The 13,443-nt window shown below is 38.8% G+C and overlaps 1 protein-coding gene across 5 annotated transcripts in view; it reads right to left on the minus strand.

The window, feature by feature from the left end:
• The window catches only part of LOC128870377 (protein mini spindles), a 59,243-nt gene that overhangs the window by 25,239 nt on the left and 20,561 nt on the right, over window positions 1-13,443 (minus strand). For all 5 annotated transcript variants that reach the window (XM_054112995.1, XM_054113013.1, XM_054113008.1 and 2 more), the window contains exons 2-9: window positions 9,140-10,007; window positions 8,967-9,077; window positions 8,801-8,874; window positions 4,081-4,397; window positions 3,070-3,945; window positions 1,343-3,006; window positions 691-928; window positions 50-621 (exon numbers count right to left, since the gene is read on the minus strand). In XM_054112995.1, coding sequence (XP_053968970.1) covers window positions 50-621; window positions 691-928; window positions 1,343-3,006; window positions 3,070-3,945; window positions 4,081-4,397; window positions 8,801-8,874; window positions 8,967-9,077; window positions 9,140-9,717 — 4,430 coding nt within the window. In that variant the 5' untranslated portion in view covers window positions 9,718-10,007. The remainder of the gene's footprint in view (window positions 1-49; window positions 622-690; window positions 929-1,342; window positions 3,007-3,069; window positions 3,946-4,080; window positions 4,398-8,800; window positions 8,875-8,966; window positions 9,078-9,139; window positions 10,008-13,443) is intronic.

Raw genomic sequence — 13,443 nt, forward strand, 5'->3', positions numbered from 1 at the left:
ACACACCACGTTCTGCCATGGATTGCACTTTTACTGCCACAGCACTCACCTTGCTGCCGGCGTAGGTTGCTCGTCTGGCGGTGGCAGCTCATCGCAAACTCCATTCATCGAAGGCTCATCGATTTCAATGATATCCTGCTGCGCCACCTGCGCACCCGATTTGACGCCAACACCACCGCTACCACCAACGCCAAGAGTTGTTGTTGTGTCCGGCGCAGCTGGTGTTGGTTTTCGCGTCTTCTTGGCGCGTTTTATACGCTCATCTAACATAGACAAGTCTTTTTCATTCAGTTGGCCAATTAGCTTGTAGACCTTTTCGCCAGCTAAGAAATATGCCTGCACTACACAATTCAATGCGGCATTGCGCACAGAGTTATCACGATCGGATATGTGACGTGCAATTTCCTTCAATGCCACCTGTTGCGAGGGCTGACATACCGTTAAACCATAATTTTCAATCAAATAGCCGAGCTCATCTAAACATTCGGTACGTTGACGGGCATTCTTGGATTTGAGTCCTTCCATAACGTACACAAATACTTTGGTATAAGGATAGACAAGCAATATTTGACGGAGCAGCGAGCGTACACCAACGCGCACAGCATCTTTGGGATCGCCGAGCTGAAAAAAAAATGATGAAAAAAGTATTAGACGAAAAAAAAATAAATATTATATAACACGAAAGCTCACCTTTAGCAGCAGATGTGGTATGAATGCGCTGCCTTCGTTTTCGGCAAGTATGTACTCCATTTCGACCAATGTCTGGAAAACCTGATTGAGATACTCGAGACCCTTCAGCAAAACCGAAGGATTCGTATCATAAAAACGCAGCGATAGCCACTTTAATATTAAATCCAGATTACAGACTAACGCTTTGCTGTTGTTGGGCAAATCTTCGTTCAAAGATTCGATAACTTTTAAATGGTACCTTTATAGGGTGGAGAAAAAAGTGAGAAACAATTTTGTAAATATATTTAAATAATTTTTAATAAAAGTTAAAGAAACAAAAAGAACTTAAAATTTTTGGTTCCCACATTAGTCGTTACCGAAACGATCCACAGTTTTATATCTGAACAAGGACTGTCACTCCAGCAGCATTTCCCAGCATTTTATGCTGCTACAACTAATTTTTTTAAAAATAGAAAACCTCTTGGAACCTTCCATGATTTGTTTTTTAAGATTTCATGCACGAATTTAGTCTACACCTACTTAATTTATTTTATTTACGTAGATCACTATATTGTTGTTGGTACAACAACATAAAACCGTCCCCACTAATTTTGGGAATAATGCTAAATTGGCAGTTCTTGGCACCCTCAATTGCCAACATTTAATCACTCACCTAAAGTCATCGTGAAACATGTTGGCCATTAGTCCCTTATTTACATTGGCCGTAGTCATTTGTTCGCGGAGTAAATCAATGAACTCTTCCCTTGGCGTTGTGAATGTCCACTTAAGTACGCGCATTTTCTGCTCATCAATCAAGCGTTGATTTTTAGAATTATTAACTGCCAACAATGGTGATGTGTCCACATCTTCATCCTTTTTACGCGAGGAAGCACCGCTGGCCTTATCACCTGCCCCAGCTGCACCACCCTTAGCTGTAGCATTCTTCTGTGCGCCACCACGCACTGTCTTCTTCGTTGGCTCCTCTATCGGTGCTTGTTGTTTGCCTTTGGGTAAAGGTTTCATTGGCAGATTCGGCCGTGCTTTATCCAATGCTGCTTGTATATCCTTCTTGGACGCCGGCTTCTGTTTATCGAGCGCTTTGACCATGCTCTCGAAACCGAGGTGTATCATTATGCCCAATACCGCCTCGTTGGCATTCTTGCGAACATCTACATTGCGATCACAGATGTGTGCATACAAGTGTGGCACCATCGACGTCAACTCCTCTTTCGATACGGATTTAGGAGGCATTTGAGGCATACGTTCGGCTAGCCAACCCCACAACTCGGATTTGAGCGCTGGAGAACCAGTTTTCAGGGCATCAGCGATCATTTCGTTCTCGAAAAATTCTTTGTATCCACCTTTTTCGCCAAAACTGTTGATGCAACTCAAAGCAGCAGCACGCACTGCGGCTTTGTTGTCACCAAGAGCATGCAGGAAACCGGGGAAAAGAGCGCGAACATGACTTTTACAGCCGGAGCCCATAGCATTAGCGAGTTGCTCACATATTGACATGGCGGTTTGCGCGATTTTTGCATTCGAGTCGACCAAGCGGAGAGCAAGTGCCGGCGCTAAGTCGCCAATTGTAGGTTTAATTAATTTTGCCTCACTTATAATGGATTGCAGTTTATTGAGACCCTCATTGCGTGTCTTCCAGTCTTTGTCGGACATCTCCTTCAGGAGCGTTTCGGTGATCTGCGGTGCAATGTCGATGCGAGGCAACATGTCAGCCAAATTCATTTGCTCCTGTGGCTCGTCGTCATCGCACGCATCATCATCGGCTTCACCAGCGCCACCGCCTGAGTTGGCACCAGATTTCTTAACACCACGTATCGGTTTTGGGGGCTTTTCACTAGCATTCTTATCGAATTCCGTCTGAATTTGTGACTTCAATGCCGGTTTCTCACTCTCAAAGAACATCATTAGCGTGCTGCCCATATACATGGACATTGTGCCGAGTAAACCAATACCAGCGCTGCGCACTGTAGGATTTATGCTTTGCACAGCTTTGCGGACGTCCTCGAGTAATAGTTTGGGTTGGATTTGAAAGCCAAATTCTAGTATGGCCTTGCTTACCCAATTCAGTGCTTCGGATTGCACTTTCGGTGACTTCTGGTCGAAGGCAAAGGTGAGTACGCGTCCTATTATATGCTCTAATTTAGTGGCTTCAGCAAAAGCCGTAAGTACATCAGCAGCCGTGACCCCATTTTTAATGTCAGCTAGCTTTTCGGTCACCTCATTAACCACCAGATCGATTGTAATCGTTGTTAGCGGGTAAGTTTCGGCGACAATGCGAATGATGTCCAGTTTATTCTTCAGAACTTGGAAATTCATCTCCTGCAATGCAAATGGAATAGGTTAATAAAAATTTATTTTGGAAAACTTTTTAATCAGCCGTACCTTCAAACCCGGCTTGCGTGCACTAATCGTACGCACAAGTACCTGTGACAAACCCGGTTGTTTGGCATCAAAATCACCAATTGTTTGTAATAAGTTCTCACAAGCTGCCAAACGATTCTTCCAATTCGAATCAATCAAACCAGAAAGCACGTCCGCCGGCAGCAATTCCTCAGCCTTGGCTTGCACTTCTTCGAGTGACATTTCACGCTCAGTAGCCAACATTTTAGCGTTACTAGCGGATTTGGAGAGTGGTGCGGCACCACCACTACCACCACCTACTGCACGTTTAACCGACTTCTTGCCTCCTGCGGTAGCAGGACGCGACACTGGCTTCGGTTCGGTGGAACCGCTACGTGACGATGCACCCGAACCCACATTACCAGCTGAGCCTGTAACTGAAGTCTTGGACGCTGGCGCAGTAGCAGGTCGTTCCTTTTTGGGGCCTATCACTTTCACTTTAATTTCGGCCTTCTCTTGACATTCCTTAATCTTTGCCATCTTAAGTGCATCCACTTCAATCAGGAAAGGTCCCACAGATTTATCGCCCATTAGTTTGAGTAGAGTGCCCAAAGCTTCTGCTGAAGCATCACGTACTGTGGGATCAGGTTCGTTTAATGTCTTTATAAGTGTAGTCACAAGCAATTTGAGTAATTTCTTGTTGATAGCAGTTGGTTGAGTGCGTGCAAAGGCACGAGCGAGAAAGAAAGCTGTCTCCGATTTGACGTTTGGATTTTTATTGCCCAGCGACTCGACGATGGATTCCTGCATAGCTTCCAAACTGGTGGATGGGTAGATAGCATCCGTGGATTCGCGAAGCGCAGCGACAACATTGGCCTTCTTCTCTTTGAATTTTTCCAAAAGAGAGGGCACGCAAGCCTAGAGGAAAAATAACAAGAAAAATAAAAGCAGAAAACAGTAATTATTAAGGAGTGTTTGATTATTATTTAAATAACTAGAAATTTTTGCAACGCAATTGTTAAATTAAAAATAATTTACACTAAACCTACTTACCATTGCATAGGTGCCGAAACGCTTGCCCAAGCCATTGGCCAACATTGCCAGACACTTTCCGGCCATTGCGACCAGCACCACATTGGTGTCTTTCGTGATGACCTTTTTCAGTGTATTCACCAGTATCCCATATTCGCCGTTCTCCAATTTTGGATTCTCTGTTAAAAGTTTTTCGAGTGCTTCTAGCGATTCCTTACGCAATGTCCACTTCTTCTCCTCCAATTTGTCATAGAAATCTTTGGGCATTTTCGAGAGTATGTCAACTGGGTCAATGAGATCCATTGGATCAACAACTTCTTCACCCTCGCCATCATCATCTACAAAGCAAAAGGCGAGGAAAAAAAATTAATTACATATGAATAAAATGAATTGTAAATAAAAATTGAAAAACGCAATAAATAAAGGTGAGAAAATTGTGTTTTCGGGGCGTGGTTGGGTAGAAGTAAATTCATTTTATTGTAGCATAGAGAAATTGCCAATGTGTCCATTGTTGCGTGACAAAGTGGCAATTAAGCTAACCGACAGCATTTCCGGGCACGTTTATCGCATTTCTAATATCTAAAAAAAAAAGCTACTTACAAAATAAAACCCAGCAAAAATTTTAAATTTCCTAAATCACTTTAGTTGATATAGTTTGCTATGGTGAGCTCATTTGGGTGGGTGCGCGCAAAGCGGAAGAGTTGAAGAGAAATATATGGAAATTTGTAGAGGAACATATCTGGGGAATGCAGCAAAATGAGTGTTAATGACCCAGAAAAAAGACGATTTGTAATTAATTACTTCATTTCTAGATTTTGACACTGAAACTGTTATATGGCGCAGCAATGGTCAGAATGAAAATCAAATATTTTTCGACACTGTGTCAGCACTAGGGAATATAAGAAATTCTTCTGCCATTTCTACGACATTCGCATTTACGTTATCAGAATGTGCCGGATTTATATCCGGCTAAATCACTCCAGCAGCATTCCAGATAAGCGCCTAAAAGTATGCGCCCTTATTGCGTAATTGAGAAATTAAAATTGCATAAAGGCAATGAGCTTAATTACTATACAAGAATTCAACCAATGCACATATCGCACCCTAAATACAAAAGGGTCACAACTCAAAATGTACCTTCTGCTCAAATATGAACGAGACGTTATCAATAAAACGGTCCGCGGATGACATATGGAAAAATAAATTTTTTGTTTTTTGGTAGGACTATTATAAGCTTACATGGCAAATTTCAGCGTGATATGTCACATAGTTTGTTTTCTGTGCTACTGTAAACAAGTCAAGCTCGAGTGTGGAAAATTTTGAGTTGTGCCCCTTTTGTATTTAGGGTGCGATATATTTAAGAATACACACAGAAAATTTAATATCGTTCCGGTGAATATTTTCGAAGTTACACGCAAAATTTATGAAGCGTTTCAGAGTGCTTGAAAGTACAAGGCCGGAGCGGCAGCGCTTACCTGTCCGTTTTATTTATGCACCTGCCTATTTTAAATGTTCCATTCTAATATATTTAAATGCGTAAAGCAACAGCGTGTTATTGTTTTTTTATACCTGAAAGGTAAATTTTTATTTTTCTCTCCACAAACTGGAAAATATTTAAGATAGTCAGTATAAGCAGCTAAGCCAAGCAGTAAATTTGTGAGTTCGTTCATATTTTTTCTGTAATTTTTTCGAATGAAGTCTTCTAGGGAGATGAGAAAATCTCTTAACATACGTAAGTCGAGAACAAAAAAGCGCAAAAATGTTTTTAATCCAAAAACAGCTGAAACGGATGAAAGTAGTTTCAGTGCCTCGGCGAAAAAATTTAAAGAACAAGAGGAAATGTCAGTTCCGCGTGATCCGTCTGTTGAGTATCGCATTTTAAGTTTTATAACAGTGTTTGCAGCAATTTCTGAATATGTGAAATGTAAGATCTGTGAACGAGGATTTGGTTTTAAAATTGGTTTGCAGTGTGATAAGTGTGCAGATCGTAACATAAATTCTACTCTTATGAAATAAATCAAAGATTTTTATTTGTCATTAAAGTCCTCAGATTAGGGTAAAAGGTGCAGCATTCTGGTTCTTCCGGGAAAATGAAAGTAGATTCAGTCGTCGAAATGTTCAAACGTTCATTAGAAAAACTTGTTGTCATGTAACTACATCGAAGACGATGACTCCAAAACGTAGTCGGGAATTTTAAATGCTGCACCTACCTTACGGTGATCAAGAATTTTCATGTTGTGAAAAAAGAATGTATTGGACACGTACAGAAACGAATGGGCACGTGTCTCCGGGATTGTGTAAAAAAAAAATATCGAAACAGTTGAAAGCAAAAACGGAAAAAAAATACAAAAAAAACTCTCGGTGGAAAAGGCAAACTTACTGGAAAGATGATCGATACGTTGACAGTTTATTATGGCTTAGTAAAAATGAGAAATTATGATTCCGTTGAAATAATGTATAGTGCTATCTGGGCCACATATTATCATTATTTTTTAACTGACGAAAAACCTCAACACGACAAGTGCCCGGACGTACCAGACTCATGGTGCAGAGGGCTGCAGCTGCCAATCAATTATCCACTTTCGAAAATGATTATGAGCCATTACCAGAAGATGTTGCTGGGGCTATACTTCCGATTTACACAGATCTCAGCAATGAGAATTTATTAGAAAGATGTGTAGGTGGTTTTAACCAAAACAACAACGAGAGTTACAATCAACTGATTTGGAAAATCTCTCCCAAACTTGGGCCCAATGCACATGCGCATTCATATGCCGAAAAAGAAGATGAGCAGCGCGAGAACACCCGCAGACAACATCAGTTCGAGTTATTAGAAGCTGCCGAAGCGGCGTAGGGTATATTATATGGTCCTGGAATTGACAACTCCATGTAAGACAAAAACAAACAAAAATTATCCTATTTAAAGTGCTTTTCAAACTTTAAACGCGTTTTGCTCAAAATGGTGTTTTCAAAGCCGGTGACCAACATTACTCGAAAAGGGCTAAACCGATTAGTCTCACATTTTAACACGAGCTTCTTAAATATATTTTTTAGTATTTAATCGAAGATTTTTTCTCACAGATGTTTTTTTTATAAACAATTTAAGGCTGAAATTTTGGTCAAAAATCGATTTCGTTTTAGTTTTTTTTAGAAGCTGTAGCTTCTTTCCAAATAAATATTTTTACTAATAACAGGTGGCGCAAAATTAATCAATTATGGAAAGATTTATAATATTTGCAAATATCGTCCTACGGCAATCATATTTGACACTTTTGAGCTAGACAGCTGCAGCATACAAACAGACAAGCAATGGAGCACGTAAGGGTCAAAATAAAGATTTCCGTCATTCAAAATATTTTTTTGTTTTTTTTTAGTAAAAAGTTGAATGGTTAATTTTGCGCCACCCGATTAATTTTGCGCCACCCTTTACTAGATCATAAAATACAATTAAAAGACAACATAATATGTGTACAAATTTTAAGATCAGTAAATTTAAGTTTCGTCAGAAAAAATTCAGGAAAATTCGCTTTTTTCGGCCTTCTAACTTCTTTTTTTCGGCCCTTAAACTACGGCTTTAATTGAACTCAATTTACCATACAACAACTCAATTAATAAATAGTGCAATTAAGGGGGAAACCGGTTTAGATCGATCAAAAAATCGATTTTTTTATTGCATAAATCGTTAGTAATATATAACTACTCAAAAATATGAGGTAAAAACTTTAAAGCTAAATTCGTATTATTCCCGATGCTATGAGCACTTAAGTGAGAGCCCGTCGGTTCGGCTCCGTAGCGCTTACGATACAATGCTTTATTTCAAACGCGTTTTTCTCGAAACGATTTTTTTTCAACTGGTGGGCAATCAAGCTTAAAAAGTTATCGACCAATCGTTCTAAAATTTTTCGGGATTTTTTCTTTATTGAATTCTAATTTAAATGAACCTAATATACTGGAATTATATTATTATTTAAAATATAGTTTTTTAAGCAAAATAGATGAAAAATATGGTATAAAAAGCTACTTTGTCTTCAGGCGCCTCAAAGGCATGCAATTTTCAATATTTTTCCCCCACAATTAGGTTCATGTTCTTGGGAAATATGTTGTTAATAAAAAACAAATGCTGTTGATTTCAGAGAAAAATTGCAACTTCAGGAATTCCCACCAGCAAGACACTCGGATGGCGATCGTCCATGGACAGCTCGCTCTAATGCCACTATCTCCCGCGGAAATAGCTACAAAAAATTTTAAAAGTGTACCTAAAAATATAAATAAAATATCCTCTAAACTTAAATAATTTCTGAGTATTCCTTCTTTGTTCAAAAAATTCTCGAAAAATACCAAAATGTTGGCCTCCTAAACCGGTTTCCACCCTAATTGCGCATAAATTAAGTCAAATTCGCCTTTCAACCCTGTGAAGATTGTGCAATGAGAAGGGCAAAAAATGCTCTATGAGAAAGCGAAATGTCACGATTTAAAATAACGTATTCCGGATTGTCGCGGAAATGCTGCACACTTTTGGTACTTTAAGCGGTTTATCGACAGGAAATAACTTAAGCTTTGTATTTATTAACTATGGTCTATTAGCCAATCGATTTTGTCTTTATGTGAAATTCAGAAATCTAGTTTTTTATATTCGAGTTTAAAAGTTGTTAATAAGGCAAGAATTAAATCTTAAGAATTTCTTCTTAACTCTACCGTTGACAGAGCAATTTAATTAAAATTTAATAAGAAAAATAATTACCATCACCAGCTTCATCGTGCTCTGCTGCGGCGGCAGAAATTTGCTGTTGCTTTTCCTGTTGTGATTTTAGATATCTGCAATGAAGTAAAGGAAAACAATTTATTAATTTCGAAAGGTCAGCAGCTACATTTATATATACATATATATATATCTGTTTTGAAATCACCTTGACGGTTCAGCCTTCTCTCCCTTGAGTTTATCAAATTCATCCTCTAGCTCTTTGAGTGTGACCTGAGGCAATGAGGTGATTTGTGGTTTCATTGCGGCGCCAATCCAGCTGCAAAAAAAAACCAATTAGTATTGCCACACGTAGAACTGCACGCTCTTTGCCACACTCACCGATAAATCTCTATGGCCAACTGTTTGCCTTCGTCACGTACCGTCTTATCGCGATCGCTCATCAGTGGTGCCAGCTTCTTAATCAGTGGTTTTACACCGACTACTTTGTTGCCAAAATCACGCAGCGCCATTGTTGTGGCCGACACACAGGCGGCAACAATTTTTGGATTCTTATGCTCCATGCCCTTGATAAGCTCCTCCATGACAGCCTCCTGCTTTTCAATTTCAATATACATGAGCGTCACTTGCACGGCAATATCTTTGGTTTTGGCTTTGGGTGCTGCAATGCACTTCTGCACAATGCCCGCCATCACATCGCCCACTGTTTTGCCCGCCTGACCGCAATTCTCAACAAATATCAAAGCCGCCTCGAGTCCTTTTTCTTGGGCGACTACATTCGAGTCGACGACCATCTTTTTTATGAGGCCCAAAAACTTCATCCATTCTGGCGATTTTTCATCGTCGATTTCACGGAAAATTTTGGCCGCTTCTTCATAGCCATCTACGCGTGCTTTCCACAATTTGTGTACGCAACGCTCGTCCACGGGCAATTTCTTATATTCTGTATCCTCAGTCATAATGGCTCCTCTTGTATGAACTTATACGATTTGTCAAGAGAGATTAGATTATGCGAAGGGAAAAGGTAAAAAATGGGATGCGTTGAATATTGTAAAAAATGGGATGCGTTGGAAATGATGATATAAAATGCTAGACAATTGGATCTCAGTTGAGGACCTTTTTGTGATTTGTTGCCGCAGGAAAGAGTTAATTTTATTGTTGTGTCTGTTTGCTGCCTTTCAAGCGGCTTTTGTTGCGCTGTTGTTTATTTGCTTTACTTGAAGTGTCGTTGTTGTCTCGATTGCAACGTCTGAAATACGAATGAGAGCAGAATATTAGTGCAAAAAACTACTAAATGGAAAATCAAAAATCAATTGGAATACATTGAAAATTGAAAATGGCAAATATAAAAAACTCGTATAGTTGAATTTCAATCGAACGAGTAGTAAGACATAGGTAGAGTACATTTGAAAATTCCCAAACGGGCAAACGAAATGAAGAAAAATTCCAAAATAAAGACTTGAAAATCATTGAAGCAGAAAAGGTGTTTTGCCTTGCTGATGAACAGTGGGGAATGGAGTGTGTCAATCTTGGCACGTATCGTGATATTTCCTACTCAATTTGGTTGTAAGGCAAAATTGGGTGTTTTTTGTGTGGCCAGCCGACCGGCCCGCCTCGCTGGGAAATTGATTACCTTCATGGTTCAACAGATTTACGAGCGCGAATTAGTTTTAATGAACATTACACAAAGGAGAAGAAGTAGAAATGAAGGAAGCGACTTCGTGCAAAAGCCAGATATTAGTAAATAAATGTTGTAACTGTAGTTTATGGATATACATATGCGCTAAGTACAAATGGGTGCACATGTATGTATGTATGTATATGAGTGCTATGCATGTGAACACTAAGCATTGCATCAAACGTGATTGCTTATTTAGACACTAAGCCTTTGCTGGGTAAACCAGTTGTAATGCAAATGTCCTTTTACAGCAAACAAGAAACTATTTTGCCAGCACCAACTGCAAATTGATGTTCTGTGTTTTGTTTTTGGCATGTTGCACAACTATTTTATTAATACTGAATAAACTCAAATGCCCATATTGATTCAAATGATGAAAGAGTACTTTAGGTACCCCCTTTACATAATAAAGTATATATAAAAATGTCTAAAAGAAACAAGGAAAATAATTAAAATACTGTTGCAATCTCCAATGTGAGCGTATTACCATGAGATCACGTCTTTCGGCAAACAATGAATGAGGTCTAAGGTCAGTTCAAAGCAAAGAGCCAGAATTTAGAATACGACCTGTGAATCGTGATGTTTTTTTTCAGCTATTGTAGCAGCCTTACTAAGCCTTGCCCAGATCGGTGGCAGGTAAAGTTTTTTCTCATCGAAGTCTTCTAACGGTAGGTGCAGAGAAAGCGGTTTTACGACACAGTCGTGCCAAAGGCAGAGGTGTTTTAGATTAGCTGGTTAGAGTAGACATGTGAAGAGATAGTTAGTTGTTGTTGTAACAACATAAACATTCCTCATAAGTGCATCGTAATGCTGCCAAGCCATTTCGGTAAAGTTGTTGTTGTTGTAGTAGTATAAAAATTCTCCATGCATGGGTGCTAGGGTTCCAGTCCTTAGCCGGATATACATTTGGCGGTCGTTCCCGCAACGTAGAACCGACTGACTGTGGTGGAAACGATTCCAGTAATGTAGAACCAACTGCTGTGAAAACTTGTAAACATGAGATGTTTATCAGCGTGCGTCGCTGCTTCACTTAAGGAAAATACGTTTGGTATGCCTGAATCCATCTCCAATAGATAGGTGTTTGATTTGTTGCAATATCCGGAATATAATTTAGATTCAATTCTACGTACCAAAATGACGTTAACAAAACAGTAGATTCTACGTACCGGAATGATTCGATCTTCACCCTTCAGTTTATATGCTTAGCCACACTGTAGATCAAGTCTCAAGATATACATAGGTATTGTATAGAAATTATGACAAAGTTTTGCATAGTTTTCAAAACAGTATAGAATTTATTTAAAAACATATTATGATCTGGTTTTGATATTGTTCTATTAATTAGAGTGTAGACGTTGAGATTCTGTGAGGATTTCCAATAATCATAGAGATATCCAACGGATTCACAAACCGCATGATCTTCGGAGTAATTTTTTCCGCTAATTAGGATGCAATGACATTATTGAACGTAGTCTCTAAAACCACGATGGAAATATTTGAAAGTTGATGGGCTAACGTCATTAGGTATGTTTTTAACAAAATTTAGCTTGTGTTGGTGATATACAAAAAAATCAACCAATGACACTTTGTTGCCGTCTGAACAACGACTGATTGGACAAGTACAGGTATCCCTTGTATAACGCGGTCTTATACAACGCGGTTTCGATATAACGCGATTTGGAAAAATTAGGTTTCAGTACAACGCGAAATTTAGGCTTATATAACGCAAAGGGGAAAATACTTAATTATAAAATCTGGTAGCATTAATTTGCGTACCACATATTTATTATATGTAATGTATTTTTAATGTAAACCGGGAATTACCCTTTTTTGCCTTAAATAGATAGAATGGATATTAATCTAGCACCTTATTACGAAATTGAAAAGGAGCTTAAAAAAACCACCCACCAAAAACTGATAACAGATTTTGCAATTATAAAACCAGTAGAAGAACCACAAGGTCCCCCAACTAGTTTCTTATCCAATAGCGAAAACTATGTTGAAGAAATATCTTTTGAAGAAGCTATTGCTCCCCCAAAACGCCCACGTGCAAAGATCTTTGAAGACAGTGAAACAGATTAATTACCATATGAAGTTTGAAGAATAACAATAAAGTTTTTAATAAGCCTTTAATTTGTTTTAGTTTGTTTTTAAATTTTTTAATGTGCACATAATTATTTAAATTTTGTTTTTTGAATTTTGAAATATGTATGTACATATCTTGTGTTTTTAATTGTATAAGAAAGTCTGAACTTTAGTGTTGAGTTGAGATATATGTGCATCTGTTATTTTGTATGTATTTTATTAAAAAAAACCTATTGGAACATAACCCCCAAATTTATATGAAAACTATGTTTTAGATAACGCGGAATTACATAACGCGCAATTCTTCTGGAACGTAACTATCGCGTTATACGAGGGATACCTGTATGTGAATACGTGTGAAATGATCGTGCAGAATTCGGCTGCCGAATCCCGAAGTGACGTGGCAGCCGAAGTTCCCCTTACAATTTTCTTTTTCACCTTAGTTAAAGAGCAAACCTGGTAAAATATCATCCTTGTCTAAAATGAAACCTCATTTTTGAACCGTCTGCGCAAAACTCACCAGTTCGTTGGTGGACTTTCACATTTCCTATGCGCTATCTGTCTGTGTAGGTCTCCAAACACTTCCCTTTTAAATGACAAAAACGGTTCCAGTAAAGTAGAATCGACTGACAAGGGAGCAATTCAGTAGCTCTGCATGACATGCTTAGCGGTTGTTGTTTTAAAAGTTTTCAAAGCCCCGCCCAGTGCAGTGATGACATCGGTCGTCGTCGTCTCATCTAACGTTAGACCCAGGTGGAGCCAGAAAAAAGAAGCGTTGAACGTGTAGGTTTAAGTGAGTTTTGGTTGGTGATCTAAAAACGGTACCTCTTCAAATTATGCTACTTATCAGAATTTATTGGGTATGGGAATAAGTTTCCGCCCTCATAAAATGGATGTCGCTGCTGATACTATTTTTGAGTTC

The sequence above is a fragment of the Anastrepha ludens genome, chromosome 2 (assembly GCF_028408465.1).
Source record: "Anastrepha ludens isolate Willacy chromosome 2, idAnaLude1.1, whole genome shotgun sequence".
Taxonomy (NCBI): domain Eukaryota; kingdom Metazoa; phylum Arthropoda; class Insecta; order Diptera; family Tephritidae; genus Anastrepha; species Anastrepha ludens.